This window comes from Eutrema salsugineum, unplaced genomic scaffold (assembly GCF_000478725.1).
Source record: "Eutrema salsugineum unplaced genomic scaffold, Eutsalg1_0 scaffold_5, whole genome shotgun sequence".
NCBI classification, from domain to species: domain Eukaryota; kingdom Viridiplantae; phylum Streptophyta; class Magnoliopsida; order Brassicales; family Brassicaceae; genus Eutrema; species Eutrema salsugineum.
The window spans coordinates 3,257,927-3,268,903 of NW_006256612.1; the positions used below are offsets into that span (position 1 = coordinate 3,257,927).

At 37.2% G+C, this 10,977-nt stretch overlaps 2 protein-coding genes across 2 annotated transcripts; both read left to right on the forward strand.

The window, feature by feature from the left end:
- The first annotated feature begins 1,372 nt into the window (after window positions 1-1,372).
- LOC112083949 lies at window positions 1,373-2,356 on the forward strand. Its single transcript, XM_024152172.1, has one exon. The coding sequence runs from the start codon at window positions 1,373-1,375 to the stop codon at window positions 2,354-2,356; it is 984 nt and encodes a 327-aa protein (XP_024007940.1).
- Window positions 2,357-7,321: 4,965 nt separating this feature from the next.
- Window positions 7,322-7,690, forward strand: LOC18991887 (E3 ubiquitin-protein ligase CIP8). The gene has a single exon (XM_006415220.1). The coding sequence runs from the start codon at window positions 7,322-7,324 to the stop codon at window positions 7,688-7,690; it is 369 nt and encodes a 122-aa protein (XP_006415283.1).
- Window positions 7,691-10,977: the final 3,287 nt, after the last annotated feature.

Consider the following 10,977-nt stretch of genomic DNA (forward strand, 5'->3'; position numbering starts at 1 on the left):
CGCAGGAATAAGAGAAGACAAGACATATGGTTATTAGATGTGGGAGAAAGCGTATTCTTCCTATTTAAAAATTTGCAGGGTAAAACCCTATTTGTATGTTCTCCTTGTTATGTATGCGGTACGCAACAACAACCAAAAATACTCTAAGTGTTATAAACAAATGGATTTCTAGTAACCGGCCCATTAACCATCCGGTTAATTTCTCATGGCCCATTAGGGTTTCTGATACATTAGTTATGTAATGTATATATACACTGCTTATGTAAACCATAAGATAAGAGTTTTTCCCTTAATACGTTATCAGCACGAAGCTCAACTTCAAACGATCATATCTCTCAAAATACAAGGAGTTAGAAGGCGATCTACATATCATTTTGAAGCCCTGGAAGAGAAGAATCTAGTGGTGAAAACCGCTCCTCAATCCGACACCAGACGCGCCCTCAAGACTCAAAACAATCGGCGCTGTCCCACCTTAGAGGGTGATTCTTTCCAAGCGGTGGTTCCTCCATTGTAGCAGCTGTTCGTCCTCCCTTCTGGCCATCATTCTCAGGAGTTTCCAGTAGATATCTGTGGTCTTTAGCTCCCAGATCATAAGCCGGTCAGAAATCCATTTGGCGAAAAGGTATTATCTAAAACTATAGATCCTAATCGGCTTTATCATATAAAACCTAAACCCTAATGCTTTGTTAAAACCCTATACCGATCGGTCCTAGCATCATCTAAACCAAACACTAAAATTCCTTGCAAACCGAAACCTAAATCTTTGCAAAACCCTAGATCTAAAATCGTTTTGGTTTGTCTATCGTTAAACCGAGATCGATCGGTTTAAATCCTAAACCGATCGGTTATTTATCTTAGATCTGATCCTTGAAAACCCTAAAACCGGTCCATGCAAGCTCCTAAATCCTAAACCAATCGACCCCTTAAACTCTAAACCAATCGATCCACCTAAACCGTTTATAAACCGATAAATTCTAATCCTAAATCGATAGGGTTTAAGTTTAAACCGATCGGTTTTTCCTAATAAAAACCCTAGCAAATCCGTTTAGTTTAATCCCTTAACCGATTAATAACCCTAATAACCGGTTTCCAAAATTAAATCTATTTTAACCGGTTTTGTTGTTTAATCGATCAATCCGATCGGTTTAAGCTTAATCGGTTAATTTCAAATTAGTTTCCAAAATCAATCTCTAGATTGCCTAAACCCTAAACCCTAAGGTTCGATTTTAGAGTTCCCTTATATATAGCAAGTTTCCTAAAATAGCAAGTTTCCTGAAATGGAAAGTTTTCCCAAGAATACCTTAAATCCCTTATTCCAATGATCATAGTCTCATACTATTGATTATTTAACATAAATTATTATATGTTTCAGATGTCAAACATTCAGAAGGTCGAATATGAGGCACTCACTGTCTCCGGAGATAACTACCTCAAATGGGCCCTTGACACCAAGATTTACCTCAACTCAAAAAGTCTGGGTGAATGCATCAAAGATCCCAACATCGCGACTCAAACAGAACGGTACTCGGCGATATTTATTATCCGCCATCACCTCGCTGAGTCTCTCAAGCAACAATACCTCACTCTTGAGGATCCACTCGAACTTTGGGTGGCACTGAAAAAGCGATATGACCATCAGAAAACGGTCATACTGCCCCAAGCCAAGTTCGACTGGAAGAACCTACGGTTCGAAGATTTCAAATCCGTCGAAGAATTCAATTCCGAACTCTTTCGGATAGTTGCACTCATAAAACTATGTGGCGAGGAGGTCACTGATAAGGATATGCTAGAGAAAACATTCTCTACTTTTGGCACTCCCAATGTTGTTCTCCAACAACAATACCGTGCCATGAATCATAGCACCTATGAGGATTTGATATCTTGCTTACTGCTTGCTGAGAAGAACAATCAGCTTCTGTTGAGGAACAGTGCCATGCGGCCTCCAGGATCAGCCCCATTGCCAGAAGGAACCAGAAAAGAGTCCAGCTTCGTCCAACGTAACAGATCCTCAGATCGTGGACGTGGACGTGGAAATGGACATGGACTGCGCGGCAGAGGACGCGGTAGACCGAACCAAGATAACCGACCTAACCTCAGTTTTTGTCGGGGTAAGGGTCGTGGTATCAACAAACCGACCCAAAGAGGCAGTTCATCTAGACCAACTCCTTGCTCAAGATGCGGAATGACTAATCATTGGGTCAAGATCTGCCGTACTCGCAAATATCTTGCTGAGCTCTACCAGAAGTATGGGAAAGATAATCATGAGGCTAACCTGGTTCATCAAGTCAATGAAGATGACTCAAAGGATGATAAGATTGATGGCATGGATTATGAGCTCTCCGACCTCCTTGATTGATCTCAAAAATCTGAATTTGTTTTTCATTACTCCTTAAACTTTTATCTTTTGTTTTTTGGGATTTATTGTCTTTACTTTGGATTTTTAAAACCTTTTGCTTTTACATTTTAATTTATGGAGTAATGTTTTATTTACATCTCATTTTTTCATGTTATTGAATAATAATTCTTGTTTAATAAAGATATGCAAGACAATATGGATATCATTGTGGATAGTGGATCGAGCCACACTATTCTAAAAGACAAGAATTACTTCATAAATTTAGTAATCAAAACCGCAAACATTAGCACTATAGCGGGTAGTTCGAGCCTAATAGAGGGCCATGGCCAAGCTAATGTGTTGTTATCAAATGGCACATATCTAGACATCTCTGATGCCTTATACTCACCCAGTTCTAATAGAAACCTATTGAGTTTCAAAGACATAAAATTGAATGGTTTCCATATCGAAACTCAGGATGAAGGGAACAAAGAGTTTTTAATTATCACTAAAATGATAAATGGCCATAAACAAGTTTTTGAAACTATACCCGCCGTATCTACTGGCATTTACCATGCTAAAGTCAGTATGATTGAGGCTAATGCTGCTATCAAAGCACGGTTTTTAGATTACACTATTTGGCATGATCGCCTGGGTCATCCCAGTGCGAACATGATGCGTAAATTAGTCCAGAATTCTAAAGGGCACAGCCTTAAACCAAATGGTATTTTCCCTCAGCATCTCAAGTGCACAGCTTGCTCACAAGGGAAACTGATTACCCGACCTTCACCAGTCAAAGTGTCTAAAGAGACCTTGAACTTTCTGGAAAGAATCCAAGGAGACATATGTGGACCAATTCACCCACCTTGTGGGACATTCAGATATTTCATGGTCCTCATTGACGCATCGACCCGCTGGTCGCATGTCTGTCTGCTCTCTTCTAGGAACCAGGCTTTTGCTAGGTTATTGGCCCAAATCATCAGATTACGAGCCCATTTTCCAGACTTCCCATTAAAGACTATACGTCTTGATAATGCTGGTGAATTCACTTCCCAAGCGTTTAATGAATATTGTATGTCCATGGGGGTAAGTGTTGAACATCCCGTTCCACATGTCCATACACAAAATGGATTAGCTGAATCCTTCATTAAACGAATTCAATGGGTTGCTAGACCATTACTCATGAGGTCACAACTCCCGGTCTCAGCTTGGGGACACGCAGTCTTACATGCCGCTGAACTAATACGCATACGACCATCTAGTGAGCACAAATATTCACCATCCCAATTGCTAACGGGTCATGAGCCAGACGTCTCCCATATTAAAACATTTGAGTGTTCAGTCTATGTACCCATTGCACCACCACAGAGGACAAAAATGGGACCTCAAAGGAGGATGGGAATATATGTTGGTTTTGATTCTCCCACCATCATAAAATATCTCGAGCCAACTACAGGAGATCTGTTTAAAGCCAGATATGCAGATTGCCGATTTGATAAATCGGTATATCCTAGATTAGGTGGTGAGACAGACAAGCTGGTAAAAGAACTTTCATGGAATCAAACATCCACACAATGGCAAGATCCTCGGACTCTAGAATGTGATTCAGAGGTCCAAAGAATTATACATTTACAAAAGCTAGCTAATCAATTGCCAGATTCCTTTGCTGACCCGAACAAAGTTACCAAATTGTACATACCAGCTTGTAATGCAGCAGTACGAATAGATGTCCCCTCAGGGAAAAGTCAAGTTGCTACAGAGTCTGACGCACGTAAGAAACGTGGCAGACCACCAGGTTCCAAAGATAAGAATCTCCAGAAATCAAAGAAAGGTGCAATGATTGAAACCGGGATTCAAGAGAACACGGATACAGCCTCAGCTGATACTTACCCTATCGAACCATCTCAAGAGGTTTGGGACGCCAAAACTCAAGGTTCTGAAGGGATTGATAATAATGAGATCTCAATCAATTATATCATATTCGGTTCTCTATGGAACAGAAAAGATGTCGACATCAATGAAACTTTTGCATACAAGGTAGCACTTGAGATTGCGCACACGCAAGAGGATCTAGAACCCACGTCTATAATTGAGTGCACTCGTAGATCAGATTGGCTGAAATGGAAAGAAGCCATAAACGTGGAGTTGAATAGTTTAAAGAAACGGAATGTGTTTGGTCCGATCTTAAGGACACCATTCGATGTTAAACCAGTGGGAAACAAATGGGTCTTTGTGCGTAAAAGAAACGAACTCGGCGAAGTCGTTAGATACAAGGCACGCCTTGTAGCACAAGGATTCTCACAGAGACCCGGAATCGATTATGAGGAGACTTATTCTCCAATGGTGGATGCAACTACATTTCGATTCCTCATAAGTCTGGCCATAAGAGAAAACTTAGATTTGCGGTTAATGGATGTTGTAACCGCATATCTTTATGGACCACTGGACAGTGAAATCTATATGAGATTACCAGATGGTATTGAGCTCAAAGATAAGCATGCATCTCGTGATAAACACTGCATTAGGCTGAACAAATCCTTATATGGACTGAAACAAAGCGGACGTATGTGGTATAACCGGTTAAGCGAATATCTCATCAGAGAAGGCTACGAAAACGATCCGATCAGTCCATGCATCTTCATCAGAAAATATTAAAACAAAGGATTTGTAATCATAGCAGTATACGTGGATGACTTGAACATCCTCGGAACATCTGGTGAAATCGCCCAAACAGTTGAATGCTTAAAAGCAGAGTTTGAAATGAAAGACCTAGGCAAAACTAAATTCTGTTTGGGATTACAACTTGAGTACGTCAATGACGGAATCCTTGTGCATCAATTGGCATACACTGAAAAGGTACTCAAGAGATTCAATATGGACCAGGCCCACCCATTGACCAGCCCAATGGTTGTGAGGAGCCTTGGATTGGATAGTGATCCATTCGGTCCAAAGAAGGACGATGAAGAAATCCTCGGTCCTGAAATGCCATACCTCAGTGCCATAGGAGCATTAATGTACTTGGCTAGTCACACTAGACCAGACATCTGCTTTGCCGTGAGCCTCTTAGCTCGCTTTAGTTTGTGTCCAACTCAAAGGCACTGGAACGGTATTAAGCACATCCTTAGATACCTTCAAGGTACTAAGGACTTGGGATTATTTTATTCTAACCATAACAAGGATGGTCTAGTTGGTTTTGCTGATGCAGGATATTTTTCAGATCCGCACTGTGCCCGGTCTCAAACCGGTTATGTTTTCACGCATGGAGGAACAGCCATATCTTGGAGATCCATGAAGCAGACTATTGCCGCTACCTCATCCAACCATGCGGAAATCTTGGCCATTCACGAAGCTAGTAGAGAGTGTGTTTGGTTGCGGTCCATGACTCAGCATATCCGATCAGATTGTGGTATGGACGAAGATAAGGAGCCTACGGTGATGTATGAAGACAATGCAGCTTGTATCGCTCAACTCAAAGACGGCATCAAAGGTGACCGGACGAAGCATATTCTGCCCAAATTCTTCTTCACTCATGAGCTACAGAAGGATGGTCAGGTCAAGGTTCAGCAAGTCCGATCAAACGAAAATTCAGCCGATCTATTCACTAAATCATTACCGACTTCTACACTCCGGAAGCTCATTCATCAGATAGGAATGCGTAGACTTAGAGATCTACAGTGATGCCTAAACCAGGGGGAGTAATGCGTGTTGTACTCTTTTTCCTTCACCATGGTTTTTCCCACTGGGTTTTCCTGGTAAGGTTTTAATGAGGCAACGTTCCCCAGCGCATTATAGAGATCCCGGTTTTGTGACAGGCACGGTTACCTTGTCCAAGGGGGAGTGATATAAACAAATGGACTTCTAGTAACCGGCCCATTAACCATCAAGTTAATTTCTCATGGCCCATTAGGGTTTCTGATACATTAGTTATGTAATGTATATATACACTGCTTATGGAAACCATAAGATAAGAGTTTTTCCCTTAATACTAAGTATCTATTTTTTCTTTTCTTTTTTTTGGGTTCGCTTTGCAGATTTCTATCAACCAATTAATAAAGGAAAAGATGAACTTGAACAAAACATACAGTAAAACCTCTATAAATTAATACTCGATAAATTAATAATCACTATAAATTAATAATTTTTTTTGGTCCCGAGTTGGGCCAGTATAAAAATCTATCAAATTCGATAAAATAATAAGATAATAATTTTTTTGAAATCCCTATGTAAATATATGGTCCCAACATAAACATAAATTAATAATTATATAAATTCATGTATATATATAGGTAATATATAATATACTAGAATATGTTTAATGTGTTGTTTATTTTTATTTAAGTTTGAAATTTTATAGAAAATCAACTCTTTATTTATTTATGTTAATAGCTTATAATGTTGTTTTTTTTTGTTTTATCTCCATTCAAAATTTATGAAAAAATTTAGATGTGATAATTAATTTTCTTACGTATAATTATTTTAAAATATATTATAGTATTATCTTCAATTTCAGCACCAACATCAAGGATAATAGCCATAAACTTTTTATAAATTTTGTAATAATGAACATTTACAATTATTTTATTGTAATTATTATGATTAGTAATCATAATTTTAAATTTTTATATGTCATTTTATAAGCATATGAGTTTATATTCTTAAATATAACATCATTTGAAAGAAAATTTAAGAAGAAAATAGGCGAAAAACAATTTTCCTCTATAAATTAATAATTATTAATTTATAAATAAATTAATATCACGATAAATTAATAAAATCTTGTGGTCCCAACATTATTAATTTATAGAGGTTTTACTGTACTATCTTAGATAATTACTCTTGTATTTTACTTTTCTATGTAATTTCCTTTTCGCCTTAAGAATTCCTTTTCTCGTTAGGATTAGAATACAGTCTTTACGTTTGTATATAAAAATAAACACAACCCTAACATTCCAACTAATTCACCAATTTTACAGATAGCTAGGAACAATGTCCCACGACGATCTCGATCTCCGTTGGATTATAGCTGATACCAGGTTACTTGTACAAAATTTGTTTCGGAATGTTGAACAAACTAGAAACGGTATTCGTGGAAGGAGAGGAGGAGCACCACCAGCTGCTAAATCAGCGATGGAGGCCGTAGAGACTTTCGAGGTTGCTTCTTCTTCGCAAGGAGATTGTGCTGTGTGTACAGATGCAATGGTGATGGGTGAAATCGGTAAGAAGCTTCCATGTGGACACTGTTACCATGAGAGTTGTATTCTGCCATGGTTAAGAACAAGAAACTCTTGTCCTCTTTGTAGATTCCAGCTTCAGACTGATGATGCCGAGTATGAGAGCAAGAGACGAAGAGAATAAAAAAACTTTGTTAGCTAGCCGAGATTTTGTCAGTGTTACTAACTTATTGGACTCTTAATGTAAAAATAATCTTTGTTAAAAAACTTAACCTAAGATACTTTTAAAAAAAACTTATAAGCATAAAAAATCACTTATCTCATCTAGAACTCTTCAAAAAAATTAGATCCATATAAAAAAAAATACTACAAAATTCTGATGTAATAAAGAAAATTAGAGATAATTTAATTTTTTTTTTCCACAACCCAATTGTTACATCACATTTGGCCCGTTAAGGAATTAGTCCGAAAACCATCCGCAGTTGGCTCGTTATGAATGATTTGGTAGAAAATATCGTCTCTTGCTCGAGCTCCTTTTGCAAGACTATCTGCTCGGACATTTGAACTTCTGGGGATATGTGATAGATTGAAATCCAAAAAGCTTTCCCGAAGAATACGAAAGGCTTCCAGCTCTGATGAAAAAGATGGCCAATCCGATGGAGATTCATACATGCTTACCAAATCCGAACAATCAGTCTGAAAGTGAACGGATAAGATTTGTCTCTCTATCACACAAGACATAGCCCATAACAGACTCTCCAATTCGGCATGAAGGACCGATAGGCTTCTACGGCAGCCCTGTAGGCCAAAGATCTCACCACCCCTCTCATCCTTTAGACTCCATCCGAGCCCACTGACCAGGCCGTTACTTATCCAGGAAGCATCGACCTGACACAGCGGTAACCTCTCGACATCGGGTAGAGGATTCCGGAGCAAAGTAGTGAGTGGCGCCTCATCTGGTTCGTCCTCTACTTCTTCTGGTTGGTTTGCAATCTTCCAACTTTCTGCTTCAACCTTGGCGTGGATCAAGGTATCTACTGGGGAAATTTCTTTCCCGTTGTAGATCTTATCGTTCCTCGCTTTCCAAATGTACCACAAGATCCAAGGATAAAAATCCTTTTGAGGATCTGTCATGCCTAACTCTTTTGTTTTCCAAAAGAGAAAACTCATATTTTGGTAAATAGAAGTACTCGGGAAAAGACCCGGAAGGGACAGAAAGTCCGATAACGCCCAGACTTGTAAAGCCGGGGGACATAAAAACAAAAGATGGTTAATAGATTCTTCAGGATTCCCACAGCGGGGACAACTCTTATATGTTCCCATATGCCTATAGGTTAGGTTTTGGCAAGTAGCAATACATCCTGATAAAGCTTGCCACATAAAATGCTTCATTTTTCCAGGCGTCCATACTTTCCAGACATAGCTTTGAAGGGCTGTAACACTCGGTTCTCTCAAAAAAAACACAAGCAACATTAGCTTCATACTTTAGTAAATTATCTTATAAATATATATATGCATAACCTATAGAATTAATTATTTATGATATAACTGAGATCATATATTTAAACAAAAAAAAATTGGAAAATTATTATTTTATTATGTTATCGAATTTTTGCTAATTATTGTACTATCTCAACTGGACAGAGAAAAATATATTAATTTATGTGTCATAATTTTTTATAAAAAAAAATTATTTTATTGAAATAGGAAAATTTTATTATCTATACTATTATTTGTTAAGTCAAAAATCTGATGTGTCATCATCACAAAAATTGTCTTATATGTCATTAATTAAAATAATTATGTATCATTTTAATTAGTTTTGATAGGTCGATCATTAATTCTACGTGTAAATATCTATGACATGGCTTTCTCCTCAATTATGGGTCAGCGATTTTGTTAATAGGCCATCGATCTTGATGTTCATCCTAGCCACCGATTTATGGGCCACCGATGTAGAAGACGGTACTAACCTAAACCCTAGCGTATCTATCTTGCTATATATACCATATTGGTTATCATATTTTTTACATAAAACATCTGTTTACTAAGTTTAAGCATTTAAAAAAAATTTCACATCTTTCCTTTAAAAACAATTATAACATTTAAAAAAAAACGTCGACCTCTTTATTTTTAAAAAAACACGATCATAGCATTTTTTAAAAAAAAAATCATCCATCTCTTAAAAAAAAAAACCAATCTCGACTATTAGTTATGCCTATTCCTAATGACAGCATCCTATTATTTTTTGTATAATTGATACTTCGCTGGTTCTGTAATTTATTTCTTGCTTTACAATGGAATTGTTAGGTATAAATATAAATTTATGTTTTTATTTTAGTTCGTGCTCTAAATGATTTTTTCAGGTTTAGAAGTTTTTCTATTGTAAATACATGGCCTAATAGTTATTTGCTTCAAAACATTTATGAATACAGTACAAAGATGGGAAAATTGGCCTATTCCAACTTAATCTTTTGAAAAATGTTAAATTTAGGCCTAAACAAATTTTCTGGTGTAAATATACTTAATTGTTATAAAAATTTGAATTTCATCCTTAAGCTATTGTTTTTGTGCGTAACCCAATTTCCGTCTGATCAGTGTTAACAATCCGTTAAACGATGTTTACGTGGCATCCACGTCATCAACAGTGTCGTTTTGGATTTGCGGATTTAACAAAAAAAACTAAAATTGTTTAGTTATGGGCGAAAACGGCATCGCTTTGTTTTTTTTTACTTCCTCCTCTTTCATTCAAACCTTTGACACTCGACGGCAACATAATCGATTTAGGGATCAGAACCAGTCAGAAAAGTACAGTCATTTATAATTTTATTTGAACTGTTCTCTCATGTATTCACAATTCGATCAGCGAAGACAAAGAAGAGGAAAAAAACCTAAAGACAAGAAAATTAGTTCCAATAAGTCTACAACAGTAAAGCTGAATCTGACGGTGTCGTCTCTATCAAATTGATCTCTGTTTTTTGTGTATCGTGTGTTTTGTTATTGAATTTCTTTCTAAATAAAACTAAAATTTGTTCTGGAGTGTAATCACATATGCCTATGTTTTTTTGTTGTCTATGAATATATTTCAATGTCAAGCCTATACAATTTCTCGGATCAAAAAACTTGATATAACCAGTACGATTAGATCCTAAATCACTGCAGTTTCAAGCTCTGCCTGCAATCTCTCTTCTTCTTCTTCTTCTTCTTCTTCTTCTTCCTCCTCCTCTGCAATATCTGCCCAGCTCGTCTTAGATCCACTCTTCATACAATCTGCAGTATCTTTGATATATTCATGGAGATTATGAATCATGTTCTGGTCCAGTTTCTTTCCCTTCTTGGGTTATTTTTCATAGTTATGTAGCTGTAAATGAACCCAGCTAAAGTTCCCTAGTACCCTAAAATGTGGAAAGAACAATGGAGAAGACAGTTCAAGAGACAAAAGTACTCATTAAGAGAACAAGAGAGGAGTAA